Source organism: Physeter macrocephalus, chromosome 2, assembly GCF_002837175.3.
Source record: "Physeter macrocephalus isolate SW-GA chromosome 2, ASM283717v5, whole genome shotgun sequence".
NCBI classification, from domain to species: domain Eukaryota; kingdom Metazoa; phylum Chordata; class Mammalia; order Artiodactyla; family Physeteridae; genus Physeter; species Physeter macrocephalus.
In genome coordinates this window covers 68,194,344-68,208,391 of record NC_041215.1, presented here as the reverse complement: position 1 = coordinate 68,208,391, position 14,048 = coordinate 68,194,344, and the positions used below count along the sequence as shown (strand labels likewise).

At 37.6% G+C, this 14,048-nt stretch overlaps 1 protein-coding gene across 1 annotated transcript in view; it reads left to right on the top strand.

Annotated features, from left to right (window-relative positions):
• The window catches only part of IFIH1 (interferon induced with helicase C domain 1), a 58,106-nt gene extending 44,822 nt beyond the window's left edge, over positions 1-13,284 (top strand). The window contains exons 9-16 of the mRNA XM_007105288.4: positions 2,143-2,266; positions 2,792-3,064; positions 4,325-4,584; positions 7,012-7,161; positions 7,980-8,141; positions 11,610-11,800; positions 12,270-12,363; positions 12,782-13,284. Coding sequence (XP_007105350.1) covers positions 2,143-2,266; positions 2,792-3,064; positions 4,325-4,584; positions 7,012-7,161; positions 7,980-8,141; positions 11,610-11,800; positions 12,270-12,363; positions 12,782-12,961 — 1,434 coding nt within the window. The 3' untranslated portion in view covers positions 12,962-13,284. The remainder of the gene's footprint in view (positions 1-2,142; positions 2,267-2,791; positions 3,065-4,324; positions 4,585-7,011; positions 7,162-7,979; positions 8,142-11,609; positions 11,801-12,269; positions 12,364-12,781) is intronic.
• Positions 13,285-14,048: the final 764 nt, after the last annotated feature.

Here is a 14,048-nt window from a genome sequence, read left to right as displayed (position 1 = left end):
CGGTCCGGGAAGATCCCACATGCCGCGGAGCGGCTGGGCCCGTGAGCCATGGCCACTGAGCCTGCGCGTCCGGAGCCTGTGCTCCGCAACGGGAGAGGCCACAACAGTGAGAGCCCCGCGTACCACAAAAAAAAGAAAAAAACAAACCAACTGAGAGTCAGTTTGAACAGTATAACCAGTACATTATGTCAGTACTTTCTTTTGTAAAATATAAAAAGCATCATAAATTTTAGCTGTGAGTACTTGATAATAAGTGTAATCTTTCCAAATCTACCTCATAAGGATGTTGAATTATGAAATATGCATAACAGATAACATTGTTTGAAATGTAGGAACTGAACTAACGTTAGCAACCAATTGCCATAGGTCATTCTTTTTTGGAAATTCTGAAAAACAGCACTATCTATTCCAGCTGAAGTAGCACATTTGAATGTACTTTATTTTTCTTCACTTTTTGTTACTTATTCAGTTTTATCTGATAAGTTTAAATGCATGTTTCTAATCGTAATCATTTAAAAAACTCCACAACATCTGTGGTCATCCATTTACAATGCTTGGTGTCAGTTTATTTATCTCTTGTAAAAATAAAATACAGTGTGTGTGTGTGAAAAAAAAAAGTGATGTTAAAAAAAACTAATATAGCGTTATATGTCAATTATTATCTCAATAAAAGAACAAAGTAATAGTTATTAATCTGTTCTCCTATATAATTTATCTCTTGTATATAATTTTTTCATTTTGAGAATGTTATAAATGTTTGATTCTTGTATGTAGGACATACCTGAGTTTTAAATCTCACAGCATTTTACCTTTTAATTGGTATGTTTATCTCATTTATATTTATGTGATAATGAATATATTTGACCTTCAGACTAAAAAAAAAAATCCACAACATCCTCAGAGTATATTTTATTTTATTTATTTATTTTTTAATTAATTAATTAATTTATTGATTTTGGCTGTGCCCGGACTTCCTAGTTGCAGCATGCAGACTCTTAGTTGTGGCATGCATGAGGGATGCATGTGGGATCTAGTTCCCCGACCAGGGATCAGACCCGGGGCCCCTGCATTGAGAGTGCAGAGTCTTACCTACTGGGCCATCAGGGAAGTCCCCTCAAGAGTATATTTTAAAAGAATTTGCAATCTTACTTTTTTTTTTTTAACATCTTTATTGGAGTATAATTGCTTTACAATGGTGTGTTAGTTTTTCTTTACAACAAAGTGAATCAGTTATACATATACATATGTTCCCATATCTCTTCCCCATCTTACCTTTTAACTTAATTAACTTTGGTTATACTTTTTATTGAAGCATAACACACGTACAGAAACGTTCAAATTCGTAAGTGTACAGATTGCTGTATTTTCATAAACTGAACACACTTGTATAACCAAAATCCAGATCAAGGGACTTCCCTGGTGGTCCAGTTGTTAAGACTCTGCCCTTCCAGTGCAGGGGGCCTCCAGTTCGATTCCTGGAGAACTAAGATCCCACATGCTGCGCAGTGCGGCCAAAAAAAGAACAAAGAAAAATCCAGATCAAGAGACAGAACACTGCCACAACCCTCAAAACTTCCTATTGTCCCCTCCAGTCACCCACCCCCCGTGGGATAACTACTATCCTGACTTCTAACACCAAAGATGGCTTTTGACTGCTTTTGAACTTTATATAAATGAAATCCTATAGTATGTACTCTTCTGTGTCTGGCTTTTTTCAAAACTCTACCTTTTAACTTTTTATTTTGGTAGAAATAATACTGAAACCAGTTCTTCAAAAAGGAGTGTTTTCTAAATTAAATTACAAGCTTTCTAAATAATTGGGGCATTATTTAATATATATTTTTAAAATTACTATTAGCATTCAAAGTGTATATCATTCATTAATTTTATTTTTGTAAACTCTTAAATTGGAAATTCCAGCAGGGATACCTGATATTGGTGTGGTGTGGCTCGAGGGTGGAAGTAAAAGAGAAGCTGATTAAAAAAATCAGTGTACAAAGAGGTGATCAGAGTGACTTGTTACTTTGTCTAGACAAAGATTCTGAATCAAATTTGTTATAACATGGAAATTATTTTAACACAGATAATGTTATTCATTCAGCAACATAAGCATGTAAGAATAAATGTATAATTTGTTTTTAGGATCCATTTAAAGATAAACTTCTAGAAATAATGACAAAGATTCAAACTTTTTGCCAAATTAGTCCAATGTCAGATTTTGGAACTCAACCGTATGAACAATGGCTCATTCAAATGGAAAAAACAGGTAATTTGGGTTTTGACATAACACAATTTATCCCATGTTTATGCCATGATTCCAGATCACATATTCCCAAGTAAACTGAAAGTAAGTGTAATAGCCAATGGAATTTCTGTGTTCTGAGTAGGACAAGGATAAACACGTTCTAATTCCTTATCTAAGGAAAGAGGCACCAATTCATTTTTTCTTTATCTCCAGAGTCTTTCACTTATTGTATATTTAAAATATTAAGATAAATATTAGTATCTCTGTTTCCAAATGCAAACGCAAATAATATGTTTTTCATGCCATTGCTCTGAGTCAGCATGAGTCAAGTATGTTTTCTTGCTGACGCAGAATACAAGTAGCAAGTCTAGGAGTCAAAAAACTTGCCCCCTTTTAGTGCTCATGGCACGTTCTGAGCCTTAATTTGCTCATTTCAAAAAATGGTGAAGGCTATTTTCGAGTCAGTATCATAAACATATTCAAGTCCACAGCACAATTGAGGGGGTGTTCTATCATTATTTCACTTACATAACATGTTTTTCATAGCTGCAAGAGAAGGAAATCGCAAAGATCGTGTTTGTGCAGAACATCTGAGGAAGTACAATGAGGCCCTACAAATTAATGATACAATCCGAATGATTGATGCATATAATCACCTTGAAACTTTCTACAATGATGAGAAAGAAAAGAAGTTTGCAGTCCTAGGAGATGACAGTGATGAGAGTGATGATGATGGTGATGATGATGAAGATGCAGGTGATGAAAAGAAACCTTTGAAGCTGGATGAGACAGATGGATTTCTCATGACTTTATTTTTGGGTAAGAATCAGTGTAACATTTTTTCATGGTCTCATGCATTTACCTCTTTGGCATGAACCCACTGCTTCTCAGGAGCTCTCCAAAAGTCCCTCTTAAAATAATCTTTCATTGTGAAAGAAGAAATCCCCCTCATATTGGGGCTATTTCTGATTGATGGGATTAAGTAACCATGAACTGTATGATCATAATTAATCATTTGGTCATCTGGTTTTATTGTCAAGATGACTGCAATAAATTTATCTTAAACACTAGCTGAATTATTAGATATGGCACAAGACTAACTGTAGTTGAACATCTTAGTACTTCATTATATAAAATCTTCCAGTTAGTTATTCACATATTTTACTAATTTAAACTAATTATTTCTTGCAAATCAAAACTGTAATGAGGTATCACCTGACGCAGTCAGAATGGCCATCATTAAATAGTCTACAAATAGTCAAAGCTGGAGAGGGTGTGGAGAAAAGAGAGTCCTCCTACACTGCTGGTGGAAATGTAAATTGGTGCAGCCACTATGGAGAACAATATGGAAGCTCCTCAAAAATCTAAAAATAGAGTTACTATATGATCCAGCAATCCCACTCCTGGGCAAATATCCAGAGAAAACTCTAATTCTGAAAGATGCAAACACCGCAATCATAGCAGCACTATTTATAATAGCCAAGACATGGAAGAAACCTAAAAGTCCATCAATAGATGAATGGATACAAAAGATGTGGTATAGATAGATAGATAGATATAGATATAGATAATGGAATACTACTCAGCCATAAAAAAGAATGAAAAATATGCCATTTGCAGCAACATGGATGGACCTAGAGATTATCATACTAAGTGAAGTAAGTCAGACAGAAAGACAAATAATTATATGATACCACTTATATGTGGAATCTCAAATATGCTACAAAGGAACTTATTTATAAAACAAACAGACTCACAGACATAGAAAACAAACTTCCGGTTACCAAAGGGGCAAGGTAGTAGGAGAGGGATAAATTAGGAGTTTGGGATGAGCAGATACAAACTACTATTTTTAAAATAGATGAATAACAAGGTCCTACAGTGTAGCACAGGGAACTATATTCAATATCTTGTAATAAACCATAATGGAAAAGAATCTGAAAAAGAATATATATATATATAAAATACTTATGTATATATAACTGAATCACTTTATTGTACACCCAAAACTAACACAACATTGTAAATCAAGTATACTTCAATAAAAAAGAAAATAAATAAACTAATTATTTCTTAAAGAAAATAAGAAAATGTTGAAAAAGCTGGCTGTAAACCCAGAACATGAAAATGAGAAGCTGACCAAATTGAGAAACACCATAATGGAACAATATACAAGGGCCGAGGAATCAGCACGAGGAATAATTTTCACAAAAACACGACAAAGTGCATATGCCCTTTCCCAGTGGATTACTGAAAATGAAAAATTTGCAGAAGTAGGCATCAAAGCCCACCATCTGATTGGAGCTGGACACAGCAGTGAGTTCAAGCCCATGACACAGGTGAAAACATCCTTTTGGATTTTATTTTCCTTACGCCGTTATTTCCCTTCCCAGTTTAGTTGTAGTCTTTTCTTCATCAATCTTCCCACCAACCCACCAATACTGTAATGGAATGAAACACTTGTTCTTGAAAGAAAATTGTTTAATAGCAATCAATCAATCTGTGGTATTTGATAGGCTAACCATTGTTCTAGGAATCATTTTTTCCACATTCTTGGAGGAACTTTCTAGATTGAGTTTCCTTTGCAGAAAATGATTGACATTTAAACTTAGTAACAAAATGGGAAAACAATTACAATGTAATATCAAGTGGAAAAATCAAATTCCCACAAAAATGTGTGCATGATAATTAGAATTATGTAAAATATGTTTGCATAGAATGAGATCCTTAAGGGAACTTGGAAAAATTAAGACATTTGATGTGTTAGAGATTCGGGACTATGAGAGATTTTCTTTTCCTTTTTAAGATTTGTTTTGTTTTGTTTTCAATTCATTATACTACTTTTGTGCACAGTATTAAAAAAACACTTGAGAGAGAAAAAAGACAGTCATAGCGATTATAAGCATGGGTGAAACCAGGATAGCATGTTAGAGTAAAATGTTCTTCTGAAGTCATATTGGTCCTCAGTCTTGCTGGACAAGGGGACACTTCAGTTCTGTTATGCTCATCATCATTTGGTCCACTGGAGCAAATTAAATCTGTTTTAATGTTTGCTGAAAAAATGTCATTCTTGAAATTGTCCACCATAACTCAGTATACTCTCTACATGTACTCATGTTAAAGTTGCCTCTAGAGTTTATGCCAGAGAAAGCACTGTTTTCTTTCAAAAAACAAACTCCTTGTTGGGTAAGGAGTTTACATCCTTTTTTATGATGAGAGCTGGTTTACTTGATATGTTTCCCTTTTTGCCCTAGCTTCCAGGAAACTCACAGGCAAAACTGAAGTTCATTTTCTCAGCCTATGTGTTAATCCTTGCAAGTAATACACCTATACTCTTTCACTTTTGGTCCTGTTTTAAAGTTTTTATTCTATTAGCTTTAGTGTTAAAACTTTGATTTTATGTGGCCTCAGCTCCTCTTTGAAAAGGGATGGTGTACAAATGGAAGGTATGCATTCAAGCTAGTTTTAGCTCCTTATCCATTTCAGACTTGGTGGCTGCATGCCAAAATTAAGAACATGCCCCCTTCCTCACTCCCCACATCCTCACCTGTAAACTGAGCTGGACTTATTGGAAGAGGAGTTAGGCATCTATGTGATATGATTTGAGGGTCTGACACTGTGTCTGAAATTTTCCTTATTAAAGTTACTCCTGTGAATGAAGGCACAAACATCTGCTAAAATCCAAAGACATGTACGTTTTTATCAGTGGATATGAGTGCAAGAAGGAAAAATTATCAGAGAAGACTGGAGAGCGATCTTTCTGCAGGATTCTCCAGCAGTTAGGAGTCAAATAAAGACACCTGACATGCTGCCTCTAAAAAGAAAGGGATGGAAATAGGAGAACATACGTTTGTCTGACAGGTGTATTTTTGTTTAATGTTTGGGAGCAAAAGATAGGGTGAATGTGCTCCAAAGGCCACTGGACCAACAGCTTTGATAAGAATGGTTATGAAAATAAAACTCCTCTGGCCACGTCAAGCTAGGATTATGCTCAATCATTCCTCCTATGCAAGGGCCAGAGTGCATATTTGATTTCTTTACCTATATTAACTTCCAAAATTCAGATTTTTTCACAAATATAGCTGTTTTAATTATGTTTTTAATAACTTCTTCTTGCATTTTTATTTATATCCTTTTTAACAGATAATATATTTACCTCTTTCAAAATTAATAAGGTACAGGACGTACCACTGTCCTCCAGTCTCCCAGCTTCCCTCGCTGGAGGCAGCCAATGTTTTCAGGAATATTTCTTTTATTTTTTTTTTTTTTTGCTTGAATGTCTCTTAAAATGACCAAACACAGTATACCGTGTGTATTTTCTCTGTGACTCAAAATTCAACTATATATTTAAAATTGTCACTGCATCTTATCCTCTGTTAAAGAGTCTGAAATTAATGTATCAATAGTAAAAAGCAAAGCCTATTTTAGTTTCTCATTGTTGTATGCTCTTCTCAACTGAAAGCATCTCGTTTCTTCCTCCCAAGTCACCCATCAATTTGTTTCCTTGGCATAAATGATGGCCTTCCCACCTCCAGACTGGAGGATGGAAATATTCTTGTCATTGTGTAGTAATCCCAGATTGGAAATCAAATGTTGTCTCACCATCATGTCTTTGTTCAATGCCAAAAACAGATGGCAGCAAATCCGTGTATGATTTAATCCTTTAATTTACACTGACCAGTTGCAATTTAATATTTCTTTTCCTAATTAGAAGATTTTAATGTGTTTAGTGTTACAACATTTAATTTACTAAAATGTTTCTTCAGAATGAACAAAAAGAAGTCATTAGTAAATTTCGCACGGGAAAAATAAATCTGCTTATCGCTACCACAGTGGCAGAAGAAGGTCTGGATATTAAAGAATGTAATATCGTTATCCGTTATGGTCTCGTCACTAACGAAATAGCCATGGTCCAGGTACATTCAAATACCTCGATTATGTTCATTTTTGATTTTGTGTTCTTGTTTTGTTTTCATTTAGTAAAACAGCACACATAGTTTTAAAAATATATCTTTTCCTACGAAAAGAGAAATAAACCAGATAACCAGACAGCCACCAAATTAAGAAATACTTGGATTTCAGGAGTCCATGTGTTAGTATTCAGGGCCTCACTACTCAGAATGCATTTTTCATGAGGATGATATTATAGTTGATAGTGAGGTTCCTGGGCAAGGCCATAACATTTTCTGTTACTGAAAATGTACCTAAATATTATCACTTGATACAGAAGACTATAGAAATGTATCACCATGTTGAGCATGTTTTCATGGAAATATGTGCTCAACATTGAAGGTAGGATGCCAGGAACAGAGCAGCACTCTCCACAGCTCTGGTGGCAAGGTCAGAGATGCCCTTCTCCCCATTCATCCCTCCTACAACGTGGGGGACAGTGCCCTTCTCCCCAGCCCAAATCACTGATGATGGTTCACAGGGTTTGAGAGGGGTGCCCTGGGGAACAGAAAGGCGGGACAGGACCGTCTTGTGTTAGAGAGGCTTTTGAGGGCTGGTGTGGGGACTTAAACACCCTCATTCTAGAACATTTTTTCTGCATTAAGGTGCATTTTGAGTTTGAAATAGCCAACTAATAAAGAATGAAAAATAATTAACTTTACAGAGAAGAGAGGGATCATTTGAGGACCGGGATACTGAGCAGTGAATATCATTCCAGGACAAAAACGGGAGCATTCACAGCAAGGCACAGTCCTTCACTGACTTGATTTCTTTCTGTTCTCAGGCCCGTGGTCGAGCCAGAGCTGACGAGAGCACCTACGTCCTGGTTGCCCAAAGAGGCTCAGGAGTTATTGAACGTGAGACAGTTAATGATTTCCGAGAGAAAATGATGTATAAAGCTATAGACCGTGTTCAAAATATGAAACCAGAGGAGTATGCTCGTAAGGTATTGTTTTGGGCCAACTCTGAATTTTGGTTTTCCATTTAAAATGGCTTGGGGCTTCCCTGGTGGCACAGTGGTTGAGAATCCGCCTGCCGATGCAGGGGACGCGGGTTCGTGCCCCGGTCCGGGAGGCTCCCACATGCCTCGGAGCAGCTGGGCCCGTGAGCCACGGCCACTGAGCCTGTGCGTCTGGAGCCTGTGCTCCGCAACGGGAGAGGCCACAACAGTGAGCGGCCCGTGTACCGAAAACAAAAAACAAAAAAACGGCTGCCTGTGGTTACCATTGATATCTCTGTGGCTAAGTCTCCAGACAGAAATTGTGGTGAATTTTAAATTCCAGTTTGATGAGCTGTGCTGAGTCCAGATTCACATACAAAGAATCAAGATCCATGGTGGGCAGAAATTGTCAGGGAACCATTCTGTAAACTTTGATAATATAAATTTAGGTTGTCCCTAATCCAGAAAGACTAGTACAACTTACTTGTTCAACCCTACCTGGTCATTTTGGTCTGGTCTAATCTGTACAGGAACAATTTTTTCATTCCAGAAATATCTGTGAAGTGCCTACTGTGTGTCAGGCAACATTGTAGAAACAGAACATAGCGGCAAGCAACGCAGATAGACCCCTGCTGCGTGAAACTTATATTCGAGTGGTGAGATTTGAGGAGGGGAAACAATAAACAGAAATAAGGCAACTAATACATCGAATGGAAAGAAGAGCTGGAGAATTAGAACAGGACAATGTGAAACAAGCTTCTAGATGGGCACTTTAGGTTAGGTGTTTGGGAAAGGCTTCTTAGAGGGAGAGACATTGAGGCTAACCCTGAATGGTAAGAAAATACATCATATATCATCTAGCTGCATCTCAGTTTACTAACATGGAGTCATTTGAGTTGTGAGAGGAATGCAGCGAAGGAAGAATGTATTTCTACAATATTTCAGGAAATCCCCCATACCACTGAATTAAAGACTGTAACTACTATAATAGCAAACAATCCATTTAGAAGAAAATTCACACCCTTGCATATGGGTGTGAATGTTAGTTTCTTAACATTGGAATTGGCTCTACCCTAAATAGAGTTTCACAAAAGGGATGCTTTCAAATTGGTGTGCATTGCTATAACCAACTCCAAGGTTTCCTGGCCAGGTTTCTACATGAATTTATATTTTAAAACCCCTTTAAATATAAGGCAAACCAAACATTTTGTGGTGTCAGATCAAACATTTGTGGCCATATAATACCCCTGGAAAGTTATTGTTTTACATTTAAAGTCCTAAATAAATCAGTCAAGTGGGATGTTTTCAGAGGTTGATGTTTCAAGACCTGTTGTTTTGTATAAACTCTAGAAACATCTCTGGAGTTTATGAGTCACATTTTTCCAGATAATCTCTAGAAAAAGACCCAGTCCCTTTGGGGGCCCCAGAATGGACTATATTTTTAGGTCTCCTTCGGCTAAGAGACCTACTCTCCTGAAACTACTCCAGGTAGACAAACCCAGAGAAGGGATGGCAATGATGTGGGGTATATGCCACCACTACTCTGTACAAAGCCCCCAGCACCCATTGCCACCAGGTCAAAGCACTCCTTTCTTCTGATTTAAGAACTTCCTCAACACAACTTTCAGGCAACCACTAATGAATGGTGAGAGTTGACACATAAGGGGAGGTTTATTTTCCATGTCCTATACTGAGTTTATACATAACTGAAAGCTTCTTCAATCAAATTAGACTTCTAGGAGCAAGTTGAAGATGTTAAACATGTTCCCTAGCCTTCACCCAACAACATTTGCCACATTTTTACATTTTATTTGGGCTTTGATCATAGCTGTGCCTCCCATATATTTGTTATGATTTCTTTTCTCTTTTTGCCCCTCTAATTGTTTCATATTCTTTACTAGTTTAGAGCTACTCTTTTGGTTTCCGGTGTCCTGATTACATATCCAAACACTTACCTTGGTTTTGTTGTCTTTTTTTCTGTCGAGCTCATAGGTGTTTCTTAATTGCCCACATGTATCTGTTCCTGTATGCCAAATCATCTTTGCACCAGCTCGCTGACCTGTAAATACTTGCAAGAACAACCTAACTAAACTTTTAAAGAACAGAATACTTCAATTCATTACACTGTTATAATTTACATGGGAAATTAGTCTTCATACTTGTCTGATTAAACTGTGTCATAGCCTGCAGGCTCACTTGCAAGGTTTTGTTCTCTTTTCTGTGCTAAATATGGCTGCCTCAAATCAAGGTCTAAAACACAGAGGCGAGAGCCAAAGAGATGGGCCATTCAGCTTTGCTCCTCAGCACTGATAGTTTACTTTTACTGAAAACTTTCCTTCGATCTTAAGGAAAACAGTGGCTTCCTCCACAGCTTAATATAAATTTTGTCATCTCTGAGAGGTTTAGTTTGGAGGTAAATTATTTAAGAACTAGGTTTTCTATTGTGAAATTGTATAGGTATGAGAACTGGCCAGTCCCTACCTCAAGTTTTATATCTCTCACAAACTATATTTTCTCTGTTATGAAATATTGATAAATTTCTCTACTAGCCACAGAATGGGGGATATAAAAATTTAAGGACTTATTCTCATATAGAGAATGTGGGCAGTGGGCAATCTAGACCCATACAATCGCTCCATGGCGTCACGAGAAAGCCAAAACTCCTCTCTCTCTCTTCTCTGACCTTTTATTATTTGGCTTCCATTCTCAAGGTCAAAGCTTTTAGAATTTCAGCTGCTGCATGTTCACTCTAAGAAGGAAGGAAGAGGAAGATGGAAAAGGCAACAGTGCCCATGCCAACTATCTGATACTTAAGGAACTTTCCTGGAAATTTCACTCAACATCTTCTTATGTCTCAAAGGCCACTGGCTTGGAAATGTCCTCATTTAGCTGGCATATTTCCACTCAGAATAAAATTATAGTTCTGTTCCTACGAAGAATGGCTGCTGAGTGGGAAACTAGTATTTTCTGTCACAAATGTATAGAGGAGATAAAGATAGCTAAGAGTCTGGAAATTACAACATATGAAGAAAAATGAAAGAAACCGGGGGCTTATCATGGATAAGAAACGACTAAGGGTGATGAAGTAACAGTATTTAGTTCTTTAAAGAGACTCCATGTGGAAGAAAAAATAGATTTATTTTATGAGACAGAATTAAAACTAACAGAGGTGGGGCTTAGAGGGATTTTTTTTTTTTAATATTGCCAAAGACTTTCTCACAACAGAACTTTTCTAAAATGGAATGGGCTGTGTTTTGAACACCTGAGGATTCCATATTTCTGTGATTACAGGAGAAGATTCTATACTAAATTCTTTGGGGGCCATCACCTCATTACTTCTATTTCTAGACCAAGTGTAAAATTTCATGAGTCAAGTGTACATTTTCATAACTGTCTAAGATCTCTGAATTCCAGGAGACTTACTTCAGTGAAACTATGAAAAAGACCACATTGCATATTCTTTTCTTGATGCAGATTTTGGAATTACAGATGCAAAGTATATTGGAAAAGCAAATGAAAATCAGGAGAAGTATTGCAAAGCAGTTCAAGGACAACCCATCATTAATAAGTTTTCTCTGTAAAAACTGTAGTGTGCTAGCCTGCTCTGGAGAAGATATCCATGTGATTGAAAAGATGCACCATGTCAATATGACACCAGAGTTCAAGTAAGTCCAGGAAGACTTAATTTTAAGTTTCTTTATAAGGGATGAAGCAGGTTGTATTGTAAATGTTCTTCCAAAATAGTACAAATGAGATTCATTATTTTTCAGAACTTTCCTTTCTCAGCCCCCAAATTGTAAACCCTATTTCGTGTACATTTTTCAAATATATGCACTGGGGCAGGAAAGGAGAAGTGAAAGCCACTTTCACCCAAGGCACATCAGTTTGTGAATGCTCATATTTGTTCTCAACTTCTTGAACAACTTAAGTCTAGTTAAAGTAATCAGCAGACTTGAAAGAAGCTACAAAAGGCAACATAGCCCTTGAGAGGTGCCTGCTGATCTGGAAGAAGGGATGAGGTGCTGGCTGGTGTATGCATGTGGACAAGTGGCAAGCCCAGCAATGTGTACCATGTGCTGCATACTGGTCCTGTGTGAATTCTCAGGGGTGATTCTGACTCCTTGATAATTTTAGGAAACGGTACATTGTGAGAGGAAACAAAGCACTGCAAACAAAGTTTGCTGACTATCAAACAAATGGAGAGATAATCTGCAAAGACTGTGGCCAAGTAAGTAAATTGCTGTGGGCTTAATTTTACTTTGGCCAAAAGGAATTCTTAATTGAATGTGCTTTTTTTTTTTTTTAATTTATTTATTTATTTATCTTTGGCTGCATTGGGTCTTCGTTGCTGTGCACGGGCTTTCTCTATCTGCGGCGAGAGGCGGCTACTCTTCGTTGCAGTGCGCGGGCTTCCTCATTGCGGTGGCTTCTCTTGTTGCGGAGCACGGGCTCTAGGCGCACGGGCTTCAGTAGTTGTGGCTCGCGGGCTCAGTAGTTGGCTCACACGGCATGTGGGATCTTCCGAGACCGGGGATCGAACCCATGTCCCCTGCATTGGCAGGTGGATTCTTAAACACTGTGCCACCGGGGAAGCCCGTTAATATGCATTTAACTTTTCCTCTTGCTCTCTCTCTTTTGTTTTCCAGGCTTGGGGAACGATGATGGTGCACAAAGGCCTAGATTTGCCTTGTCTCAAAATAAAGAATTTTGTAGTGGTTTTCAAAAATAATTTAACAAAAAAACAATACAAAAAGTGGGTAGAATTACCAATGACATTTCCCGATCTTAACTATTCAGAATATTGTTTGTTTAGTGATGAAGATTGACATTTGATTCAAGATTCTTTTTAAAATATTATCAACTTGACATTTAACATGATTTTGATTATTGTTTTCATTATACTACAGAACTGATGTGAGAGTTAATAAAAATCATTGCTTTACTCTGTGTTGAGCTGTATGCAAGAAGACAATATATTATACTTTAAATTTCTACCTTGTTAGTGGGCAGAGGTAAAGAAAAGCTACCAGTAAAGCTCTTTAGTGTGGAGCATTATAGTACAGTGGAAAGAATGCTCGGGTATTAATGCTCTGAGGTACTAATCTCAGTCCTGTCACTAATTTTCAGAATAAAATTAAGCAAATCAGTTCATCTTTCTGAATTAGTCTCATTGTTGGTGAAATGGTTATGGTATTATCTGCCTTTGCTTTTATTAGCTTTCTATCGCTTCATAACAAATTACCACAAATTTAGTGGCTTGAAACAACACCCGTTTATTATTGCACATGTTCTGTAGGCCAGAGGTCAAGGCGGGGTCCTCTGCTCAGTGTCTCAGAAGGCCGAAATCAAGGTGTCAGCCAGATGATGTTCTCATCCAGATACGCTGGGGGAAGAATCACTTCCAAGCTCTTTCAGGTTGCTGGCTGTCACCGCCTTGCAGCTGAAGGCTAGGATTCCTGTTTTCTTGCTAGCTGTCTACTGGGGATCAGTCTAAGCTCCAAGGAGCACCCTCACCACGTGGCCTGCTCACAGGGCCTCTCACAGCTGTTTGCTTCTTCATAGCCAGCAGGAGACTCTCTCAAGTCGGCTAAGGCAGTCTTAACTGTAATCCCATCATACCCACAGGTCCTGCCCACACTCAAGGTCAGGGGAATCTTCAGGGAATATACACTGCAGGCAGAGATCTTGGAGGCCTTCTTAGAATTCTGCTTCTCACACCACTTGCCCAGTTTTTGTGATTAAGTCATATATGTGTATATATGAAAGCACTTTGAAAAACATGAAGCACCATGAAAGGCAAGGTATTATTGAGAAGCAGCCATCAGGCAGGTTAAGGCTTACTTCCACAGCTTTCCCTCCATGAACCTAACACTCTACTCAAAAATTACCTAACAAGAATGGAGACTAGCTGTG